This window comes from Dinoponera quadriceps, unplaced genomic scaffold, assembly GCF_001313825.1.
Source record: "Dinoponera quadriceps isolate SergipeBrazil2010 unplaced genomic scaffold, ASM131382v1 scaffold1658, whole genome shotgun sequence".
Classification (NCBI taxonomy): Eukaryota; Metazoa; Arthropoda; class Insecta; order Hymenoptera; family Formicidae; genus Dinoponera; species Dinoponera quadriceps.
This window is the reverse complement of record NW_014555920.1, coordinates 208,641-233,736: the sequence shown is the minus strand read 5'-3', so window position 1 is coordinate 233,736 and position 25,096 is coordinate 208,641. Positions and strand designations below refer to the sequence as shown.

The window sequence follows — 25,096 nt, the reverse complement described above, 5'->3', positions numbered from 1 at the left end:
CTGCTTCTAAGTGCGGAGCATATAGTATACGTAAGTATACGTGTATTATAAATATGAACCATTTATTGAAGAGAGTACAAATTATTGCGTGTTACACTCTCACAATAAGGTACGCAATATTCATTATAGCTGTGTTTGGATTGCTTTGTACATATCTATCGTAATTAGCTAATATATTTATTCAGATGAATGTTCACTTCTCAGTAGGTTCTTCAGGCGGGCCATAGTTAAAGAAGATAATGCCTGATTCTTTTACCTGAAAACGACATACAAGAATAATATACAGTTATTTTAAATTATAATATATATATGTATAAGAAATAAAACTGTAAGCCGTAAACTCTTGAAGAGAAATCTTAACATAGGGAAAAATAGCAAAAGCCTTATCATAATTATTAGCGCGTAATTATCATACTTTATAATTATATATTGTAATATATCCACTTATACAATATATATGTGTGCGTATGTGTATATACAGGTGTCTGAAACCTTTCTTAGGGATTCGTAGAATTGTTTATAAACTAAATATAACATTATAATCACGCATGTTCCAGCACTATATACATGATAGTAAAATACAAAATGAGAAAGCGTGTATCCTATATTGCTTTATTTGACAGAATTCCAAGTTATCTGTCTCCCATAATCTCAGATCTGTCATCAGGCTGCAAATTACATCATGAAGTATTTTCCATCGTTTCACTATACAAGCTCCGACCTACACATTCTTCGTTCACGCGACTTTTATTCTTATTGATTGATATATTATATTATTGGTACATCAAAACCACAAAATGTGATACCGCTCTTGTTGTTATAATGATGGAGGCTACGAATCATTTGCACAAATTCTAATTAATTAAATGTAAATCGTACCGCCCAAACAATCTTTTTCTTTTATTCTCGTTCGTTTTACATGAAATGCCGGGGTTTAATTATACAAACAAAAGTTTTATATACTTCGTATGTTTATTGGTTTTTGTTGAAGGTGTTGAAAGTATAAATGTAACAAATAACTAAACTTCCTTATTTTGGTCAATAGTTGAGTGTTACGATCTGTCTATAAAGTTATTGTTATTTACAAGATCACATACTTAACATAAAAAAGGTTTATATACACAATGCCTTTTTTTCAAGTCACATATTTTGTATGTTTTGCATATGTAATGTTCACGTGCTACTGTATATATATAGTCTCCTTATGATATGAGGAAATTCAGTGCTACAGAATTCAACACAGCAGTCTCCTATTGGTAAGTCTCTATTTTAGTGTTATTATTAGTGTTTTAACTGTGTAGTTTTACAAATGGATACTCCACTACCAGATAAGTAAAATCTACAAGTTAAGATCTATATACAAAACCTATAGATCACTGTTTAGATAACAAAGAAAAGTCAGGACTCATCCATCACCAAATAATGTATTGATAAAAGATGCACTTTTTATGGTTACTAAGGTTAATCATCTGGAGGCAATTTGATGGGAGGATGAACTCTTACTTGCAGCACAGAATATGTGCAAATATTCTTCGTTTTATATATATCTGTTATGTTTACTTCACTTTCACCTAATTTGAAAATGATTTTTAATTGCTGACATTTATGCAATTACTGAAGGCAGACATCTATTGACCAAAACATTTATATAGTCTAACCTGATTTGCTTGTTATATATATGTTATATAATAGTTAATTGTTTAGCACAGTATATGATAATTGCACACTAATAACTGTAATGAAGTTCTTATTTGCTATAAAAAGAAGAAATTAAGATTTAAAACAGCGTAATATTTGGTCACGTATTAAGAAACTAGAGTGTAAGATTGTGACATGGCATATAAAATAATATTAAAAAATTATAATAAAAAATTAAGTTTTCAAGAGTGACAAATAATATTCTAAAATAAATACTTAGTGCTATATATTATATTATAGTTAGTACGTACAAAAATTATGGTACCCAGTAAGACAGCAGTGCCAAGGGCTAATTGAGTATTATATACTTTCTGTCTTTTATCATAATACTCCTGCCATGGTCCTTTTGGGACAGGTATGTCATTTATCGTTGGCAACTTAATATCTACCACTTTTGAGCTGGATGAACGAATACCTTAACATTAAAAATAAACATATCTATACATGTATATAAAACATTGTTTTTCCCTATCATTTCCATATGCATTTATATTTTTGTTTTTAACATTGAATATTTGAGTAATATCACTTCACATTAAAATTATAAAAAAAAACTATCCAAATTAAAATAAGTGTGCTAATTAATCGTAAGGTCTTATTATATAATTTCATATCAAAATTTCACTTTCAGTCAAAATGCTTTTAAAATCATCTACTTGGAGTTCCAAAGATACTAATGTCACAAAGTTTAAATGTGAAAGTTGACCGAATAAATTGATCGAATAAAATTGATCGACCTTATTAAAAAGAAATGAGGCTTAAAGAATTGATTTTGCATATATTATTTCCAAGAAATGTTATAGTATAATAACATTCAGCGCAGATTTGTGCGAGGTAGCAGATATTATGTAAGGTATGATCAATACGTAGGAACAATCTGATCTAAAGCGCGAAGAATCTCACCATTTCTGGCCACATTGCGTACGATCGGTCGTAACACCTGATTGAACATCTTGATAAAATTAACCTGCAACCAATGCAGTTGCGAAATTCACGTAACACGAAACGAACGAAGAATTGACGGCAAATCGATCCTGAGAGAGATACAGCCAACCTCAGAATTCGCAATGCACGGCATGTGAAGATACATGAGAAGCGATCGCTTGATAAAATGTGGACCCTGTAAACAGTATCACACTATGGTTTGCAGCTTAAGGACATTCTACAATGTGTCGCAAACACCACATTGCCAACCGTGAAGAATGAAAGCTACTAGTTTATAAAGTACTATTTTAACACTAAAACTACCGACGATTAAAGCGGGGTCTACAAAGAGAAGTTTTAAGTCTTAAAAAATTGACCAATCACAGTCGATTATTCTCCTCATATTCGACTGTGATTAGTCAATTTCATAAGGCCTAAGGCTTAAAACATTTATTGTAGACTAGAACTAAGGCTGCTTCTCCATGTGACTTGCGTAAGTGTAACTTGCGTCAGCCAATTAAATTCGCCGTGGTAATTTATAATTGACTAGTTGAGACAATTTGATTAGTTGACGCAAGTTACGCTTACGCACGTTATGCCGCATTGGCTGCCGTTAAGGCAATCTTAAGTTCTACAACAGATCTACAACAGAGTTTTAAATCTTAAGAAATTGGCTAATCACGATTGATTATTCTTCTATAATTCGATCGTGATTGGTCAATTTCTAAAGGCTTAAGACCTATTGTAAACTAAGGCTAACGTACTTTTCTACTGGAGCAGTTTAACTAAGATTTTGAAAAAAAAAACAGTGCAAAGGAAAAAAATATTTATTAGTTTACATATTGCGATGAAAAATGACGGGAAATCTTAGAGAACGCACCATTAGAAAATGGAGTAACTTTTATATAAGAAAAAAATTACAAATCGATCATTTTAACCGCTTCGGTAGTTTCAGTGTTAAGTTGCAATGAAGTGTTTCGATCGACAGTTGCTGTACATTGTAATCGAAAAAATGCATTTTTGTAAGTACTGGTCGCCATCTTTCATAACTGCCGACGGAGCATTGTAGAATGACTTATTGTCCAGCACACAGTGAAACCAGGCTTTAATATAAAATTTTCTAATTGATGATCCAACGGAAAAGCTCTGGGCACCGATCGATATGAATGGATGTGTGTTATCGCATCAACGCGCTAACAGGACCCATCCTATCCACACACATCGACCGATACCTAGAGTTTTTCTACTGGACCGCCAATTAGAAAATTTTACATCAAATCAGCTAATTCCCTATATGGGCTATCGAAGCCCGCTCTCTTCTTCCAATATAAATACAAATTTAAAGCAATATTCTGGCTGGTTTTTCAGCCTAAGTTTATGTCTTAAGTTTCACAGTTACGACGATCTGTGTGGAAGCTTTTCTCGACGCTATCGCTACGATACTCTGTGTTAAACAAAATTATAATGCATTTTTGTTATTGACAATTATGTTTTTGTAATTCGTGACGAAAAACAATCTTACTTATTAGGTTTGTTCTTTTTCGCTGAACTTGTATACACTTACAGAACTTGAAAAAAAGACAGGTATATAGTTAAAATTTGATGGAGGAGAGAGAACTAGTGCAAACTAGTGCAGTCAGTTCGGCGAGAGAGAACAGATCTATTGATACAGGAATGAGTTTATATATATTTCATCATATCCTTACATTATTTTTATTATTTATATCCGTATATGATTTAGCTGATTTAAATAAAAATAAAGATGTGCGTTATCGGTAAACTATAACTTATAATAACTGTATACTCTAATTAAGCAGTCATATTTTATATATATATATATTTATATATATCTATATATAAATATATATATATATATATATATTTTTTTTTTTAATGTAATCACATACTTTTGTATAAGAGAGAACTACTATAATGTAGATCTTCTAATTATTCCTAGATCCTCTATACACGTTTTATGCGTGAATATACTTGTATGTACTAAAACGAAAAGTTTTTTTAGGAAACTAAAATTAATTTATGATTGTTGCATCTTAATGATAAATTCTAAATCTAATCGCACAAAGACCTCGAGTATAATCGGATATAAATAAAAATAACCATCTATTGTATATGTAACTTTAATTCTTAAGTACTCGCATCAGATGAACTTTATAAACAAGTTTTCAAGATTCAATATTAAGCCTGTTAAGTGGGAAGAAACGATTGATCTTGCTAACACATATCTATATGACTCTCTATCCGTACGAGTACTTAAGGTTTAATTATACAAACAGAATGTAAAATCGGAACGTAAGTATCAATTATTCCATAAAAATAATAATGATATGTCGCAAGAGCTGGATGTATAAATATTACTGTTGTTATGTGTACCCGGAATTCAATTATCTATAACATCTTATCTAACGAAATGAGATGTAATAAGACGTTTTACACGCGGTTTGTTTTTTTTACGCTTTCGATAGTTGTATTTGTAGTTGTATTTGTTTCAGTGCGATTGTAAATATGCCAGAAATAATGCCAATGCGTTTACCCAGTTCTATACATTTACATATTTCCGTTTAAATGACACTGACCCGACTTAACTAATAATGCAATTCGACTTTTCTTGTACGTTTCCGTTAGCCTTCTCGATCTCGATCAGTAATGTGTGAAAAATATCTGCAACAGACTGCGGCAGGAAATTGATGTTTAACAAAAGTTTCCAATGTAATGATAAAACTTATGGAACGAGAAGAAATTTCGACATTATTTTTATTGATTACCTCATTTTGCTTCGCACTTGTTTCAAGAAACGCCGCATTCCAGGAATTTGCTAAGCGCTTTCCCTGATCCGTCGTGATCATACGATCTACATATAGATCTGTTTTGTTGCCCACTAATACGATCGGGACACTATGAGCAATATTGTGGTTCATGTTCATTCTTTGAACGAAAAGAAAAAAGACACCAAGTATCCTCCAAGAGAGTACTTACTGTAGCTTCCCAGTGATGTCAAGAAGTTTGTCATAAATAATTTGTACAATTTCAAAACTCTTTGCACTGGTTATGCTATACACCAGGACATAGCCATGGATGTCCATTGAATACTGAGTGGGAAATATGCTATATTCATCTTGACCGGCGGTGTCTACTAACTTGAGCTCATAGTCTTGACTATTCACTCGTGTACTTTTCGTGAATGCTACAATATGCATGAAGGATCTGTTAATATCCAATTATTTAATATAGCTTAAGTATTTATAAATTGTAAATTATTGGAATAACGTGAGGAAAAAAAAAACTGATATGATGATATGGTGAAGATATCTCTTACTATTTTCTATTGTAGGATCATATGAGTCCACAAATTGTCCCTCCACAAATTGTATGCTAAGGGAGGATTTACCTGTTAAAAATTTAACACAGTGTTAAAGCATCAAGAGTATTATTAATAAATATATATCACTGTTTTATGTGTCATTTTATCACTGGTAAACATGAGAATTACAAAATCTATACAAAAAATCTGTAATAATAATAATATATATATATATGTATATATACATAAAATGTCTATAATAAAAATATATGCACATGTATATATTAAATGAATCTCTCTATCGCACATACCTACGGATCTGTAGCCCATAATGGCTATTTTCCTCTGCTTGGGCGGCATGTTTTAGCATTTACAAACTGAAAGTCAGCAAAGATATCTGATGACAGCTGGTGCATAATCCAGTTAAAGCCTGTAAATAAACGGGAGACTTCGTGATCGCGGAATTTTCTTATTATCAGATACATATAAACGTTCCAAAGATGCCAATCCCGATGCGCAAGATTTTACAACCGTAGCAACATTGTGCACGAGAACGCGACGCTCTCCTTGCGGAAAAATCACGAAGGACGACAGTGGCCGATATATTGTAACGTAAACGAGTTCGAAAACACATGTTTACTTGATATTTATGTTCTATGTAACGACAATCGAAACAGAGAGAAAGAGAGAGAGGAGGAAGAAAGGGAATCACAGATATACATTGGGCTGCGCCTGCGAACAATTCGTTCTTAACCACAACACCGTTCACGGTCGATGCTTTCCCACATCAGCGAGAACTATCCCGTTTATACCCGTTTATCATTCGCTCCGCCGAGCGACAACGAACAACGGTTATTATTGACGACAAATTGCGACAGATGTGCCGTCCACTTGCGACTCGCGAGAACGATGGTGTGTGTGTGTGTGTGTGTGTGCGCGCGCGCATATATACCGATGATCGCAGCGTAGAGATCGTGAATGAAAAAAAGAAGAGCAAAAGAGAGGGAGAGAGAGAGAGAGAGAGGATGAACGCGCGTATATCGTGGAGGTGCGTCTTACATTGGTACGCGACGATCCTGGGTTACAATTATGGCGGTGTTCCGGAGAAATTGCGTTTAGATCGGCGATCACACATACGGCAGTCACACTGTACGTCGTGGAAAAACAAATACGCTCCGAACTACGCACCGTCTAATGCACGTACGGATGCATGCGTGTGCAGTGCTCGTAGGGCGACAGAGAGGGAGGGACAGGACAGAGAGAGAGGGGGAGAGGAGAGAAAAAGAGAGAGAGAGAGAGAGAGATGACGTCAATGACTGTGTACGTTCGGGCCGCGTCGCGTTTTCACCGATAACACACTCCGCGTGTCATTTATGCATGCATTTCTGAACTACGTTCGCGGACACGGTGTGTTGGACGTCCGGGAGTGCTTGATTTCAGACACGCCTTCGTGCCTGAGGTCAAGCGCTTCTCCGCAGCTGCGACCCTTCACACTCCTTATGCTTTCCTCTTACTTCTCTCTTACGAAGTTTGATTATATATATATATTTTTTTTTTTAATTTTGAATGTAAAAAATGCATGCGTGTACAGATAATTAAAGCAAACAGGCAAACAAAGAGGGAATCTTTTCTTCTACAGTATGATTTGTGAAAAGTGAACACTTACATATGTTTTCACGTTAGAAAATTCTCACTTTTCATGTTAGATGAAAAGATTTATGATCCACCTCTTGATTTCTCGTTTCTTCGATTTTTTGTTTTCTTATGTTGAAATCGGGTTTATTTTTCGTTTCGACGGCACTTTTCGAACTTGCGATAAAGTGGAATTGGGGAAGCAAAAGATTGGAAGAAACGTAATTAAAATGATAAAATTAATAAGAACAAGATAAGTGACAAGACAAATTTGATAAATCTAAATAATTTAGTTTCTAAAAAAGACGCAAGGTTTTTTATTTTATTTGTTAAGCTCGTATCAGACTACGGATTGGAGATTGTGATTGAATTGGAATTTTACCAATCAGAGCAAAGTACACTAAACTCAAATTTAGTGAATCTTGTTCTGATTGGCCAAATTTTAATTCAATCTCAATCCTAACCCATAGTCTGTTACGGGCTTTAAGCGGGGTTTAATGAGAATTTAAGGCGTAAGATTTGAGAAATTGACCATTCAGAGTCAAATTATAGAAACTAATCAGCGCAATTGATCAATTCCGTTGAGTTAATCAATTGTTTAAGGTTCGCGGTTTTACCAACGCAAATTAATCAAATTGGTTGATTAAATTCAGCTCTTCCGTTGGAACTGTCCGATCACATCGTTGTTACATAGATGCGATTGGTCAATTCCAATGGATAAACTGAATTTAATCGATCGATCGATTCATTCGCGTCAGTGAAAACGGGCCTAAGTTAACCGGAGTTGGTGCAAGTGATCCTCAAGCCTGTATCAAACTATGGATTGAAGATTGAGATTGAATTGAAATCTAACCAATCAGTACAAAGTTCACTAAATTTCACTAAATTTGAGTTAACTTTGTACTGATTGGCCAAGTTCAACTCAATCTCAAGTCCCAATCCGTAGTTTGATACGGGCTTTAGAATTCTCATGGCTGAACGCACCTTCTAATATACATTTCTTATACAAGCAAGGAAAGAGGTCTGTTCGTTTTCGCTGTACTACTGAACTAGTGCAATGAGTTGAAGCGAGACAAGTATATGTTTTCTCACTTCAACTTATTGCACTAGTTCAGAGGTGCAGCGAAAACGAACAGACCTAAGTTCATTCGAAAAGAATTAACTTGATAACTCCAAATCACCTGGTTTCATTACAAAAGTGCGCGAAAGATATTTAGTTAATACTCGGTTTCTTTAATGATCTTTGTTTCCCGTGTAAGATGGTGATATTTTTCTTTCAATAATTTAACAACAATAGTGATCAATACGATGCGAGTTATGTGTAAAAGTCTTCTTAGTTCTTCTAACCTTCTACCTAAATCTTTTTCTAACCTTGAAATTCCGATTTAACATGTTGCCGACAAAATATACGGAATTAAAGGTAATAATGCAGACTTTGGTTGTTTTCTAGCGAGACGCACAAGTTGACACAAGTTTAGTTATATCATCTATTATCCTTTCCTTTACCAAATGCGAAATAAGAGCAAGTGATGATATATAACTTGTAGACCTGTGACTTGTAGATTTGTATCTCTTGTTGGAAAGCAACTTTTGCACGTCATTTTTATTTAATGAAAATTTGGAGAATGACGTACATTGCATCTCCTAATTATTTCAGCGCATTGAGGAGTTATTGACATGTGGGATTTGCTATGAATATATGGACACTAGTATGGTGACTCCGTGCTCTCACAATTGTAAGTCTGTGAAAACTCATAGAAAATATCTCTTCTTAATGTGTGGCTTCAGCTATTCTTTCGTGCCAAACACCATTTTGCTCCATAGAAAATATATGTCTCGTTATATGTATATCTTATACATGTTTTATAATTTTAGACTGTTCTCTTTGCATTAGGAAGTATTTGCATTATCAGACACAATGTCCTGCTTGTTTTGCGGAAACTTTTGAGAAAGATTTGAGAAGGAACAAAATTTTGGACGAGATTATCATCCAATATCAGAATGTTAGGGAAAAATTTGAGAAGGAATTTTATCACAAAGAGATAGAAGCTGTGACAAATGACAGTTCTGTAGATATCAGCTCATTTAGCAGTTTTAAATGCGAGAAAGAAATAGATGTTCGTGATACAAATGGGATATCATGTGAGATTTCTGAAAGTCCGATATCCAAGGCGATTATTTCTACGCCTCATGCACAAAGGGCTCATCATCAAGATGTATCGAGTCCCAGCACCAGCAAATCGTCTAAAGTGCCATCAATATTTAATACACCAAAAAGTAAGAAAGGTTTTCGAAATGAGGAAAATTCTAAGGTAGTCATATGTCCGGTATGCAAAGTAGATGTGCCTGAAAGTAATATAAATAAACATTTGGACGATTGTTTAAAAAGAGAGAATAGGAAAGGTCAACCTAAAAGGTATGTTATATTGCATATATGCACACAAACATAAATATATTATCTCTTGGACTTTTAAGGAGACAATTAATATGTTATTTAGTTAGTATTATGTTTTTTCTAGAAAATATTTGTTTATTTGTCTGCTTATGTTTGCAGAGTTGAGCTAAAGCGTAAGCCACTTCCAAAGTTAGTGCTAAATTTAATGAAAGACAGTGAAATGCGGAAGAAACTAAAAGAATGTGGATTATCATCTCAGGGAGAGAGAAAAGTATTAGAGAACAGACTGCAGAGATATTCTATCCTCTATAATGCAGAATGCGATAAAACGAATCCAAGGCCTGTGTCAGAGTTAATTGCACAGTGCAAAGAGGAGGAAAATTTGGAGAAGAAAATTCGGAAACCGTCAAATGTTAGCGTGATATAATATGCACATAGTTTTATTCTATGCGTTTCCTTAGAATTTGCTTGTACACCGAAATATATTTATTTCCACAGAGACTGAATATTAACAGAAATACGGAACAAAATGTCATAGAACAAGAAAGGAAAATGTACTGTAAGTATTCTCAAGTCATTTGTATACGCACGCACGTGTGCGCTTTTAATATTTTCCTCCTCTCTATTTTTAGTGACTGAATATAAGAACAGCTTCGACCAGTTAATCGCAAAAATAAGAACTGCGGATAATTCGCAAAAGTCCCCCGTTCGACGCAATATATTAAGTTATAAAGGGAATTTCGTTAGTGCGCGTGAAGACTGTGCAAAGGACCGAACCGTTGAAGATGGCGAAAGAAGCGATTCTCTGCCTGCGAATCCGTATATCGATGATTCCGATTCAAACACATCTTGTCCCTTGCAAACTAGCGAGAATCCCATGAATTTTCTAAAAGTTGACCTATCCTCCTCGTCCAACGACAACAGCAATCAGTATGCTCCAACTTTTAAACAGGATACTTCCAACTTCCCTTGTAACTTCAGTTCGACTTCGTTTGGTTCCATTGTAAAAACGAAAAATATAAAGACTGAATTATCATCTTCCAAAGATATCTCAATACGCGAAGAAGTAGCTTCTAATTTGCTTGATGATACAGCAAACGTTTTTCACGTGGAAGAGTGTGACGTTTCAGAGAATAGAACGAATACCGATGCCAAAGAATCATTTTTCAAGCTTGCTAAAACTGGATCGGAGAGCCGAAAAGGAATCGAATTACTCGCGAAGAGGAATGATAGCATACAATGCAATCAGGAGAAATATGATACACATTCGGACTCGAGAGATAAGTGGGAAGAAGAATTAAGCGGTAAAGTTACAGATCCGGTTGTAGAAAACATTGAATACGATACGATAGACATCGATGATGCTGACATTCAAATTATCGGTATGTAATTCTTAGATTTAAAGATATGAACTTATAGGTATCGGTAGAATATTCAGATAAAACTTATCATATATATCTTCATTATTCTCATCATCAGCCTTGTTTCGTCCACTGCTGGACATTCTCTTGACTGCAACGTTTGATTGAAAAACGTTTGCCGTATTATCAGGCAAATTAGAAACCTCTCCCAATTTTACTTGAAAGAAAATTGGGCATTTAACACGTTCATTGCCAATCACGCGATATCGCGTGATGCGAGTTCTCACCAAACGGCCGATTACGCGTTATCGTGTAATAGATATTTAGAGTATATAAATCCTATGTACATAATAATAAAAGCATATAAATAATATATTAACTTATTTTGAGCACAATAAAAACTAAATAAAAAAAAAAAAATTTGGCCACCACACGAAATTCCAATTTCCAGCTTAGCAATGAACGTGTTAAAACGTGTTAAAACGCCGCGCTTGCCATTGCGGTTGGCGAGTATTTTCTTAAACGTGAGGTTTCACACAATAATTATTGGATTATGCGTGGACCAACGGCTTAAAGCATCTCTTCCGAAAAGCGGGTCCCCCAGTTTCCCATATATGAGTCCCCACTCTTTTTTACTCAATATATGGAGGGCGCAGCTTGAAATAAAATTCCCGTGGATCTGATGGACTTGAACGCGGGTTCTCCTCCCCGCGCTACAAGTCTGGCGCTCTACCACCAAACCACACTGTCGTTCTCATATATACGTCTTATCTGTAGTAAATTCGCCTTCTGGACATTTTTGTGAGCAAGGTTTAATTTTTTACAGAGAGGTCGCGGCGACATAATACGAAGGAATACGTGGCCGGCCACATAAAATTTGAGAAGGAAAACGTGGAGTCGGTGGAAGAAAATATCGTTGCATCCATGCCGAATCGATCACGTGACAATATGAGTGCTCTTCGAAAACGGGAGCGTGATATGGTGTTAACGTTCAGCGACGACGAAAGGATCGAGGACAGGTCGATGAATGTCAGAAAATCAGCCAGATTTTGTCTCAGCGAGACAATCGGATTCAATAACGAAAGTCTTGGTGAGAATATGATGCAGATGGAGCAGGAGTCGCAAAAGCAAAAATCACAATTGCGCACGATTCATGCGAAGAATGTAAATAGTTCTGCACAAAGACTGTCTAATAGGTTGAGAAGCAAAATTAATAGTAATCGAAAGAAATAATGGTGCAAATTAAATCGTGAAAATGAAATAATTAGATTTTGAAAATGAACTTTTATACATCTTGTTGAATACTGTAGGATGTAAGAATAAAAAAGACTTGGACTTTCTTGTAATTAACCTACAGTTGAGAAATTTTGACATGTTTGTGACTGTTGTCATATATATATAATGTTTTTTAGAAAAAAAAAAAGAGGTAGAAATACGTCATATTCCGTTTTCATGCATGAAAACGGGATACGACGGTATTTCCACCTCTTTTAAATAAAATTGCGTAACAAAGACGCATGTATTTTATATCATATTGTATATCTTTCCGCTGTTTTGTTTGTGTCATAGATATATCTTGTAATTTTACACATTTACACATAATAACATCTGTTGTAAATTTCTTCCGAGATCGTTTGATACGATCGTTATTTAAGTGCTATAAATCTTCCTAATCCTGTTGCCCGGTGTTCGAGCGTGGTGACCTCTTTTATATGCCTGTGGTGCGCACGTTGATTAATACACAGGCATACGGAACCTACAGTTTATCGCCGGTTCCGAACGGCATTATTTTTTTAGGGAGGTTTTCTTGGCAAGGATACTCTCGGTGGTTTGCCATTGCCTTCCGAGAGGAGATGCGAGTGTAAATATTTTGGCTTCTGCCGGGAATGAACCCGAGACCGCTGACATAGACCAATGCGCTACTTGCTATGCCACGCTCGTTCTCAAGCGCTATAAATATTAAATTTGCGTAATATCGATATCGTAAATCGGTTATTCGCGTTTTCAATGTAATTATGAATTAATATATATAGCGCGCATTAAGGGAAGATACCGAAATCTTTATCAAAGACATTGAATTTTATTGAATATTGAATATATTATATGTTCCAAACGGAAAAAAAGAGACCAACAGTGATAGAGTGATATCGGTGCAAATCGATCGCGATTTACACGCTATATATCTCAGATATATTCGCACAGTCGCGCTAACAATAATTTAATAAGCTTAACGTAATGTCAAAATATAGCTGCTTGTTGCTTCAACGATCGCTTACAGGTAAAATATGTCTTTGATATTACATAACTTTGATATTAATACACTTTGGTATCGATTTATACAATTATACAGTTAACTTTATGTATATATACACATACGCACACCGTGCAGCCGCAATTAACTTGGATAACTCGTCTAAGTAATCTTCGTAGATTTACAGGCGCGCTCTAACGTTCTAACGGAACGACTATCACATTCATCTTATATCGTGTCTCTAATTCTTTACTTAACATTATTACACCGTTATAGTCCGTATTCAGCTTTATATACTGCGTACGGCGAATTTTCTTCTCCCACTCTTAACGTACAAGGCGCATCGTTGCTGCAGGAATGAGAATCTTTCTCTACCTAAGCCTAGGAGGCGGGTCGCTAGTGGTAAATTTCGTTAGCGTGTCTTAACGGACTCTCGCTTTTAATTTTCCCATGTCCGATGTCTCCATAGTATCGTAGTATTTTAACGCTCTCTCGAGTCTCGATAGAACGATTAACCATCTGTTTCTGCTGTCTTCTTTTGTTCTTTTTCTTTTATTTGTTATCTTTTTCTACGTTCAGAAGATACCTTTTTCCGCGTGCGGGACATCCTTCCTAATTTTTCCTACACGAATTTTTTGCACAGTTGACGAATTCTAGTCCCGGTTCCGGTGTGGTATGGCATCATGCGAGGTAGTTACTCGATCGCCGACCCATCCCGAAATATGATATAAGCAAGCTCTAACTTCTATCTCCCGTGTGGAAGGTGTGTTTCGCAGACTTCTCTTGAAAATGGCAGGAAGATCCGAATATTAGATGCATTCGACCATCGATACATTGTACCTTACAAGTTAATAATCCGTCACGGTGCATGGATTGATTTTAATGTCAATCAGATTCATCGATCAGATTCTTGGCGCTCACATACAGATTGCTTTTGATTCGTTAAGAGACCAGAGATATAGTAGCTTTGAAAGAAATGAGATATTATCACGGCGAGAAGAGATTGCCCTCGATGTTAAAAAAGCCAGTCGTCTCTTTCATCAATTATTATAAGTTAGTCGAGGGGAAATTTCCGAAAATAGATTATATTCGTTTCTTCTGTTGGTTAATGAGAAAACTCTGCCGGAGAATTATCCACAGGTTATTAAATATGAATATCATATCGGTTGCGTATTCTTTTGCCTAATATTAATACGGCTAAAACGCCGAAATGCTCAATTAACTGCCATACGACGATACCTTTACATGGGGAAAAAAATTAATATCGATTCAGGACTCGTTTTCTAATATATGAAGATAAAACTTGCTCTTACCCGAAGACATTCTTTGTATAGTTCTACTAGAAATATCATATTCTTGTCATTCAAGAATAATTTTTACGAATTGAGAGAAGAAAAATATAGGATATAGAAAGCACGGTATCTTCAAACTGATACAATTCTTAGTTTGATATCCTTCTTTCTAATATTACATTTATATTACATATATACTGCTAAGTGGGAAATAATAATATTGATGTAATATTATTGTTAGTTTATATTGGATACTTTTTTTTCTTAATTTATGACAATTATTCTTGAGTAACAAGAATATGATATTCTTAATGGAACTATATAGAATTTTTTCATATAAACAAGTTTGATCTTTGTATAAGATTGTCTATTCTTGCTTATATATATATATATATATATATAAGCAAGAATAGACAATCTTATTATATATATATATATATATAAGCAAGAATAGACAATCTTATACAAAGATCAAACTTGTTTATATGAAAAAATTACTAAAACTAATATATACATATATATATTAGTCTTGAATTGATATTAACTTCTTTTCTGTGTAATTTGATGTGAAATAGACTTCACACGTAGAATAAATTTATTTCGTATTTTCGTGTTATATATATATATATATAAACTCGCGATACAGTAGATATCAAGCTCCCTTTCTCTTCGTAAAAAGTTACGTTTTGTGGAATAAAAATATAGTGTGTACGCAACAGCTGTTTCAGCAACGTTGTACCTTCGAAGGAAAATTGGGATTACCGTTGCGCATTTTCGTGGCAAATGTTTGGGGTCTTACTTTAACATTAATCTTAAGTTAAACGACGTTTTATGTATACCCAGGGGGAAAATAAAATTTAACACTATAAGCTCCGAATTCCCTTAAGGATAGCTCTGTTATTTAAATTCATTTGTCGTAGAACTACGCGCGTATACTTTCTATCGGATAATTATTGATAGAATAGGCGATTTACAAGGATATGTAGGGTGTGCTACTAACTCTCGGAGGAATTTCTTTTTACACGCTCGCGAACATATTAAAAACTGTGATCTTTACAGTTATATACACACGTATGTATATATATATATATATATATATATATATATCTGTCGCAGTCTCATAAACGAAAGAAACGAAATTGTTTATTCGACGAGTAATCGATCGATCCGCACTGCTCGAGTTCATCTCTTCACGACATTGCGTTCCCGTAATCGGACTTTTTGATTGACTGTTTGATTACTGTATTTGTCATCGGGCGAATACGCATCAATAGTAAGAGGTTATCGAGCTTATCAAGAGCTTATTTCGTCGGAAATTGTCAAGAAATATTATCAACAAGCGCAATCTATCGTCATTCGATGAACATATCGGACGTCCTTCCGACGTGACGGCCGATACGAGGCGACGCTAAAATATTGGTTCTAACGTGTAACTCGTGAATAATACCGATTCGCGGGAAATTAAGCCGCGCGACTGAAAACTCAACCAAGGTAACATCTACGATGTCCTTCGACTGCAAAGCCCGTGCACACGAAAAAAAATCAATATTAATTCAAGATTCATATTCTCATATAGTGTATAAGTAAAAATATATTATCTTATACGAAGAAAATTGGCTTATATATGAAGAAATTTTATACAGTTCCGTTAAAAGTATCATATTCTTGTCATTCAAGAATAGCTTTTATGAATGAAGAGGAAGAAAATATTGAATTGAAAAAAAATGTTATATTTTTAAATTGATATAATCCTTAGTTTGAAGATGTCGTTCTTTTTGCGTCTAATATTTTTCCCTTTTAACTCATGAAAGTTATTCTTGAGTAACATGAATATATTTTTTGTGAAACTATATAGAATTTCTTCATGTAAGAGCAAATTTCATCTTTATATAAAATTATATATTTTTGCTTATACTTATATCTTAAATTGACATTAACTTTTTTTTCTGTGTATTAATAGGCGTTACTTGGGACTTGTCTCACTCAAAGATATTCAGATTTGAATACAAAGTTAGATAAGTTTTTCAGCCGAATTATATGATATGCGTAACATTACGTTTGTAACCGTGATTCAACTGAAAAACTTGCGCGTCTAATTCTAAATTAAAATTTGAATGTTTCACGTGAAACTTGAGTTTCAAGTAACTGCTATTAATACGGGAGTAAATCTCTGTGGTGTACCGGAGGATTCCCGCGAGAATAAGTGACCGCTTATCTTCAGCCGACGTGATCATCCGAAAATTATCTGGATGGCGTTTTCACCGCGTCGCATTTTTCGACGGCAGTCTTTTGTAATTGACCAAGACGATCCTCTTTCTTTTTTCCTCGCACAGGCATTCACATTGCCATTCCAAATACAACGAGATTATCCCGCTTCTTCACGGATACAATCCGTAATCTTCGTCGCTGACGGTGACGGATTTACTTACTCTGCCTCCCTTCCTTCTCGTTAGACTCATGCCTGAACTTGAACTCGTCATTGTCCGCCGATAAGGAATATAACGACCAGATCTTCCTTCTTTTTATGATTTTCCCTATGAAACACATTTCGATCACAAGTCGGACTAGCGTCACGTTACATTATCTCGTTTGGATTTCCTCATCACGGTGATGCCGATCGAGCCGCGTATCTTGCGTAACAGGTCTATTATATCAGCCGTCGACATGTGTTCCACGCTCTCCTCGTTAACCTGGCGAAAGAAGAGAAGAAACCACGAAATCAGATACGAAGCGCGTCAGACGGCAGTGACATAATGAATTATAACTTAAATTATTACATAATTCTAAGTGACAAGAAGCTTTCAACACGGGGTAAGGTTACTCATACGCGTTCATCGAGAGAAAAACCACTTGATATTTGAAAGAGTTATAGTTAGGAGAACCATTTTTCTCTAGTGAGTGTTATTATTAGTGTCACTGATAATAACTTGACGTGCATGTTGCTCCTACAATTTTTGTGGTTAAAAGTATAAAGAAGGTATATAGTTGAGGCTGAAAATAATTATAATTTCTCTCAGTGCTGTAATAACGTGAATGTTCTCCACGCTGCACAACGCAGCGAGATATTTGAATTTCATAATTTCATAATTTCGTCATATATACGACAGCGGTCTTCGAAAGTGTGCTCCACGAAGATGAAACTAAGATTAAAGGTAACTTTCACCAAACTCTTTCCAACTAAGCTAATCGATCGAACAATAATAACCAAAAATTGCCAATATCAATTTCCAGTTCTGTAACTCGTTCCGCGATCATCGAAAAGCTGATAATTTCTATTCGTGTTAGCAAGATAGAACAGGTAACAGGTTGAGACTGGAGCGGCAATTTGACATCGTCAATTAGCTTAATTGGAAGAGTTTGGTGAAAGTCGCCCTAAGACTGAAATTAAGACGAGACTGGCTCGACAGATACTCACCATCATCAAGACGTCGCCCTGCTTAAGCCTGCCATCCTTGGCCGCGACGCTGTCGGGATGCACGACCGATATCACCGTACGATTCCCTTCCGGCTGCAAGCTAAAGCCCAGCCGACTGTTCCACCCACGCGTCAGCTCCACCATGAACACCTAAAACAGCGGATTGCGCAACATTGCGATGCCGGTGTTCCGCGAGGAAACCGATAAACTCCCAGAGTGCATTTTAGGGGTTATTCACGGAGAAGAGAGATTGGTTAATAAATTAACATGATAATGAACAACAATGAATGTCTGGTTCTTACAAGCGAATTTGGTTTGGAATTGAGAATTAGAAACTCCGTTTCTTTTAATGAAAATGCCTTTGGTTTGTTCACTGTCATATTAATTCAACTAATCATTTTTCTCCGCGTTTTAAGGAAAACATTTCAGATATATGCATATATATATATATAACAAAATAATAAAACACATATATATCCAGTGTCTTGGTCAAATGGACTATTCATCGCGAGATTCGTATTTGAAAAACGTCACCTCATCTATCGGATTGAAGTTCCGCGGAGACTCACCTCGCTGCCTTGTTCAAGGTCTTCGACGGGAGCGACCGCATCCGTAACGTCCTTGCCGGCTTCCTCCTCGTGCTTGGTCCGATCCACCTCGTCGTCCGGGGCGAACATCACGCCTTTCCACTTCAATAGCCCTTTGCTGCCGCCCGGGTCGTCGGTTCCCAAAACTTTTCCTGCGCAACGCGATCGAAAAATCGAGATCACCGAATGGAAGTTACCGCAAATTGACGGCGCAAATTGATCTCGACGGCTTTCGCCGCGATTTGACTGTTATCTTATCGTTCTTGCCCTCTCCACTTGCTCCCGATAAGGTAACACGAGTTGGATCGCGCATACACGTAGCACCCACCCATACTGGAGCTGATTTTCGAAAACAGTAATGATATTAATCGATCTAACCATGATTCATAATTCACAAATTTCACAAATTTACCGACAAAATAAATATACGTTAATGATATAGCGAAATTGAGTTAACGGTTGTTTGAGGTATTTAAGCGTTCGATAAATGCTAAAGTAACGATACATTAATATTATAAAATTTCAATGCCATTCAACGGTGTAACTCTGTAACACACATGTGTTATGTCGCACTTAAATTATTCAGTGGGAAATTACCGCACCGATTGTAATCTTATTGTCGCTTGATATCCACTGGCCAAAGACCGAACGAGAAATGAATGGCCAGCGAATATCGAGTGTCCGCGGGAGATAAAGCGAGAGCGAGCGGAAATTTACGTTGACTGATCACAAAGAACCGATTCTAATCTTAAATCGAGTTATCCCCTCGAACGAACAAAACGAGTAACGGGGAGAACCCAATTCCGAATTACCTGGCGGAGTCTTTGTTTGGCGGTCATGGTGCGCACACGTGCTCCCGTGATTTCGTTCGTTAGCGAACCGCACCGTATTTTTTTTTAATGCATACTTGCAGAAACCGAATCCAGTTTAATCTCCGCTATCTAATTTCACTGTCTAACTAATCGTCTAATTAAATAACTAAGGGCGTGTTCCGTTAGATGTGCCAGAAACATCCTCTTTAGTTATAAACTTGGTAATCCTATAATTAACTTTAATGGGTTCCGTAATGGATTAATTGATATAATTTCCACCTACTTTATCCATCTCTCTCCAACAATCTCTACCCATAATCGTTTTTTATAAAAATTCGTTCACTTAAATTCAGTTATTTTAAGTAAATAAATTTTGGTCGGATTGAGTAAATGTTACTTGGACAATTTACTTGGAAAACATCTTATTTGGATCAAGTAAATATTACTCGGTCTGAGTAAAAGTTCGCTGAGATTAAAATAATTCCCTAGTTTAGTCGAACGCTTTTCTTTCCACGCGCAAGGGTAGCCGGGGCCATGAATAAATTGAAGAAGAAGAATCACACATACCTGGTATGTCCTGGTCGCTGGAGTGCGTGGCCTTGCTCTTGGAGCCGGCCGGGTCGCTGCTGGTGCCACAGGCCGGATTGGCGCTCTGATAGGCCGGATTCTTGTAGCTGAAGGCGGCGGTGCTGGTGCTGCTGGTGGACGAGAGCACCGGCGGCATCGAGGCCGGCTCGGACGGCAGGTCGTTGTCGTGGTCGTCGCTCGACAGTATCATCACGCTGCGCTCGTCGTCGTAGCTCGGCTCAGCCAGCCGGCCGTGCTCCGCCTCGGCGAGGATGACGCCGTCCTCCGGGTACTCACCGTCCGAGTCGACGCTGCAGAACTGGAAGTGCGGCTTGCCCTGCGGCGCCGAAAGGTCGAGGAAACTCGGTCTGGCCGCGGCGCCGTTGCTGGACCGTCTCGTCGCTGAACCGTCGCATGTCTCGTCGCAGACGTCGTAGAGCGGCGGCGGATCGATTATGTCGGTCGCAGGTGTGTTCGCCTGGGAATTGGTGATCTGCGTCCGTATCGAGCACTGGTCCGAGTCCGACGTCTCCGCTTGGCTGGCCGTCGACACCGTTTGCACGGCTTCGTGCGACTTCTCCGGGCTTTCTGCGGAGAGTGCCGCTGTCGTGAGAACTTGTCCGAGAACTCATCACCTCGGGGATCCTACCTAATCCCTTCGCGGTTCGTGATCAATGCTCTCCCTCTCTGCTGCTTTAACGTTACCGGCAGCAGCCTTCGACCAACGCGACAGCCAATTTCCGCTACCCTTCCGATTTGTGCGGATTCGAGGGAGGTTTACGAGCCGCGATCACGCTCGATAACATTTGTATAAAACTTACGAGGTCTGATAATAGACCGTTCATGTAATTGTCGAGTGAATTTCCCGATCCTGAGACGTCACGTAGATATTTTCACTCGAAACTAAAGAGCGAAGCCAACGTATTCCGCCGTCACAGATTCACTCCAATCGATTGGGACATTCTACATACTCATATATATAATCGGGATCCGCTCTAAGCTTGGAGTGAAACATCCACTCTTGCGATTTCAAGCTGCGATATTTCCATTATCGCTTCGAGTGAAAATACCGCCACCTTTCACTTATTTTTAGTGAGACTCTAAGAAATCCAGAGAGCACTATTTATTTTTACGAAGCTTTGAATTCCTTTCAATTGATAGTATTCCAGATACTCTTAGCTTTATGTTAACCCACACTTCTACTTGAAATCATTCGTGTACAGTGTTTGCCTTGGATGATTTCAGATTCATCTAGATGAAAATTCGAACAATTCATCTTACACGAGATAAAGATGATTTTGCTTTTGATTTATCTCGATGACGGTAATACAAGTAGCGTTACTTATCTAGATAATTATTTAGATGATATTGTTTTTATGAGAGAGACTTTACAAAAATTTATAATAAAAATCACGTAGATCATAAAATTGCACAACGGTTAAGTAATTCGTCAACGTAATCGCTTTAAATTTAAGGATCTAACAAAAAAGACCAATAATCATTGATTGCTCACAGTCGACAGTTTGATCCGGGCTTAAAGTGGATTAATCAATTGAAACAAATGGTCCGTTCTTTTTAGTTGCACCAGTTCAGCAGTGCAGCTGAAAAGAACAGACCAAAGGAGGCAAAAACAGAAATTGATTGATTCGTTGAAATCTCCAATCTCCAGTCTGATACGGGCTTAACGTATAAGCCCATATTATTTCATTCATTTGACCGAAAAATGAATTCGGAATATGGATCATAACATCAATACAGATCATTTCTAGACGAGATAACATGTTTTTTATCTAAGACGAAGATAAATATATTTTGTATCTCTTCCATTTGGATGAAGACAAATATGATCTATTCATCTGAATAATTTTTTAGATAATTTTATCTAAATACCGGCAAACACTGTCGCGTACGTGTTACCAACGAATTACTTGATCCTACCTTGATCGGTTTCGGCAGTAGGGGTGCGCGTGGCCAGTCGGCGCAGCCTTCGGGGGGAATTGCAAGATGCGCCGGGCGATTGTTGCTTGCAGCTGGATCCGCTCGACGTACCCGGTGACAGCTTTCGTACCGCTAAATCACACAGCATATCCACGGCTTCTTGTCTACCGGGAAGTATCGTGTAAGTAACAGCAACATAAGTTATCGCTGGAAACATTGAGCGTTCGTACTTCGGGCCGGCGTTCTTGGTAAGTAATTTAAAGCGAAACGCGAACGTCGGGGGCGAAATCAGAGTCCGCGATCTTTTATCGACGATATTTTCCCGTTAAGCTCGAACGGGACGAATAAATTGATTCCGTATGTTCGGCTGCGTTCGACCGAAAAAGCCAATCGCGCGGGTTCTGCATGTAGCATAAAGGGATATCCGCGGGAGATAAAGTTAAAAAAAAATTACATTCGCCGGATATCAAATATCCTTTGATAAATCGACAGATCAAAATAAAACCCGGACAAAAGTTCTGAGATAAAAGGGCGGTGGCACAAAGCTAAGATATATTTCCGTAAATTTTTGTTAAATACTGACGTGTTCACGGGCTATCGACGTTTCATCCGTTTCCGCTTTGATAGCGAACGATTTTCTCCCCTTCTCCTTTCCTTCTACGACTTGATATACTTTCGATATCAGGTGTCTCATTAATTAAACTGCAGATCGGGATTCTGCAAGTGCGCTTAATCACGTATTTCAGAAAGAATTGTATTCCAATAACGTTGTAAATGGATCTCTACCATTCAAGAGATTCACAGGCATGCATTTCTATGCGTGAAATTAGTTCGGTATAATATTTCTCTCTCTCTTCCAACAAAATCGATTCAATTAATGAATATATATATATATATATATATCTATCTTTTCATGATGGATTTTGGAAGTATTACAATTCCAAATCATTCGAGGTACAAACGACTCGAGAAAAGGACCAGGCAGGTAGGAACGATAACGTCTCTTGCGAATGGTATTAGAAAATTTGACATATCTTCTATTAAAACGTCGCTAATTATTTTCCACCTTTGACCTTTCTATCCTCTGACCATATCGTTTTTACTCGATCGTGGCGCTCATTCGACCGAATGGTATTTTCAATGACGCTGTGTCGTGACAACAAACAAACCGAGATTTGACGAGATACCTCAAGCTCGTTCGCGGTGGACGGAGAGGATGATCAGGCTCGGTGGGCGATAGCGCCGAGACCGGGGTCTGCGCCAGATCGCGGTACAACCGCAGCTTCACCGTCGGGCCGCATTGCCGCAGGAGCTGGACCGCTTCCTCGTGAGTCATCGGTGACAACGGTGCGCCATCCACCGCGACAATCTTGTCGCCCGGCCGGATCCTGCCGTCGCTGAGCGCCGGCTCCCGCACCAGCGCTCGCACATAGTGGCCTAGGGCGCTGCTGTCCGCCTTCCGGAGGGTGAAGCCGAGGCTGCCGCCGACCTTCGTCATCTCGATATCGAATTCCTGCAAAGAGCGTTTACATCCGTGACGGAAGTATTCATCATCGCGGGAAAAACAATTCTGTCCGGTGTGACTGAATTTTCCGGGTTTTTCGGGAGCGACCAGACGAAAACTCGCTTGTGCGAACGGAAACATTCCTCTGGGGGGTTTCCACACAGCCAATTGCTCTCTCAGTTGCTCGCAACCGAGTTTGAACTCAGCCGAATGTTCCCCGGTCGAAATTTTAGCCCTAGGTTAAATCTTTAATTCTACAATATAGTAGGAGAGCTAAGATGGCGAAACAGGTTCAATTCTGATGCTATAATTGATTCCTATATTGATCCTACTTTATTGTGATGCCTTTAATTTCGTTTTCACTGTTTTTAGTTTCAAGAGGATTTATTTCACAGTAGAATCTTAGTATTAAAATTGAATCTATAGAATTAAAGGTCGGAGAGAGAAAGAAAGACAGAGAGATTAAACATTTATCTCAATATACCGTCTCTGATTTAATAAGATATAATGCTGCGTCAAGGCTTCTGTATCCTCATTTTGATCGTCCTCGTTTGATATAGAATTAACGTAAGAACACACAAGTCATAAGGAAAGATAGATTAAAAACGTAAAAGTTCCACCAATTTCCGGCTATTTATTGACGACATATACGCGTGTATTCTAAGCGCAGAATTTCTCGCGTCGCGTGCTTTACATTTCCCGTCAGTGAGCCGCTGTGAGCGGCAACAAACGGTCGTATGTATGTATTGACTATTGTTTATGAATATTATCCGCCGCGAATCGATATCAAGGGTTCCCCCGGGATCTGAATACCGAAGTGGCGACGGGATACTATCTGTGGTTTCATTTTGTCGCGAGCATCACCTCGAATGAAATTTTCGACCCGCGCTGCCTCCCAAGTTTCGCAGGATGGCGCACACTCTATAAACAGAATTCTCCCCCTTTTCCCCGTTAGTCACCGATTTAGTTGTTCGACGGAGATAAGTTATAATACGCTTTAACCGAGTTATTAATTTAGCCCTGGCTTATTAATCAAATCGATCGATCGCTCGGTCTTGCTCGTATTTCTCCTGGAACGCCGGGGCGTAGTCAAGTGACGGAGCTTATGAATAATTATTTGCCAGCGCGCTGCGACAAGCCGAACATTCTGTCATTTCTACATCATCAACCGCTGATACTATTCCTGCGCGATAATCACACGCGCTATCGGTAATTTGTCTTTGTATAAAATTTAACATCCGTATTATCCGCTCATTATCGACGAGCGTAAATATCGATGAACCACGGCCGTTCGAATGATTAGTTTGATAGTCGTCCTGTTTATCCACGTTACCAGAAACCACAATATTATTACCCCTTTTGAAATATCGTGGGACTAATAAATCGCTACCTGCCTGTCGC

General features: G+C 37.6%; 4 protein-coding genes across 7 annotated transcripts in view; 1 reads left to right on the top strand and 3 right to left on the bottom strand.

The window, feature by feature from the left end:
- Positions 1–105: 105 nt before the first annotated feature.
- Positions 106–2,790, bottom strand: LOC106745822. Its single transcript, XM_014621776.1, has 3 exons — positions 2,602–2,790; positions 1,950–2,113; positions 106–256 (listed from the first exon to the last, which is right to left on the bottom strand). The coding sequence occupies exons 1-3, from the start codon at positions 2,648–2,650 to the stop codon at positions 194–196; spliced, it is 276 nt and encodes a 91-aa protein (XP_014477262.1). The 5' UTR covers positions 2,651–2,790; the 3' UTR covers positions 106–193.
- A 714-nt stretch (positions 2,791–3,504) lies between these two features.
- Positions 3,505–7,333, bottom strand: LOC106745829 (GTP-binding protein Rheb homolog). 4 transcript variants are annotated; one of them, XM_014621791.1, is made up of 6 exons: positions 7,130–7,333; positions 6,253–6,371; positions 5,957–6,028; positions 5,617–5,824; positions 5,406–5,535; positions 3,505–5,311 (listed from the first exon to the last, which is right to left on the bottom strand). In XM_014621791.1, exons 2-6 carry the CDS (start codon positions 6,299–6,301, stop codon positions 5,222–5,224), a joined length of 549 nt encoding a protein of 182 aa, XP_014477277.1. In that variant the 5' UTR covers positions 6,302–6,371; positions 7,130–7,333; the 3' UTR covers positions 3,505–5,221. The 4 variants fall into 4 exon arrangements, with proteins under 4 accessions (XP_014477277.1, XP_014477274.1, XP_014477276.1 ...); XM_014621788.1 differs by having other exon boundaries at positions 7,001–7,331; XM_014621790.1 differs by lacking the exon at positions 7,130–7,333 and adding an exon at positions 6,654–6,861.
- Positions 7,334–8,710: 1,377 nt separating this feature from the next.
- On the top strand, positions 8,711–14,126 carry LOC106745820 (postreplication repair E3 ubiquitin-protein ligase RAD18-like). Its single transcript, XM_014621773.1, has 7 exons — positions 8,711–8,993; positions 9,231–9,309; positions 9,449–9,989; positions 10,128–10,380; positions 10,467–10,527; positions 10,601–11,350; positions 12,156–14,126. The coding sequence occupies exons 1-7, from the start codon at positions 8,964–8,966 to the stop codon at positions 12,560–12,562; spliced, it is 2,121 nt and encodes a 706-aa protein (XP_014477259.1). The 5' UTR covers positions 8,711–8,963; the 3' UTR covers positions 12,563–14,126.
- Positions 14,127–15,453: 1,327 nt separating this feature from the next.
- Positions 15,454–25,096, bottom strand: part of LOC106745796 — a 137,335-nt gene continuing 127,692 nt past the window's right edge. The window contains exons 7-12 of the mRNA XM_014621727.1: positions 23,379–23,704; positions 22,192–22,355; positions 20,254–20,841; positions 18,857–19,026; positions 18,288–18,437; positions 15,454–17,562 (exon numbers count right to left, since the gene is read on the bottom strand). Of these exons, the coding sequence (XP_014477213.1) occupies positions 17,443–17,562; positions 18,288–18,437; positions 18,857–19,026; positions 20,254–20,841; positions 22,192–22,355; positions 23,379–23,704 (1,518 nt within the window). The 3' untranslated portion in view covers positions 15,454–17,442. The remainder of the gene's footprint in view (positions 17,563–18,287; positions 18,438–18,856; positions 19,027–20,253; positions 20,842–22,191; positions 22,356–23,378; positions 23,705–25,096) is intronic.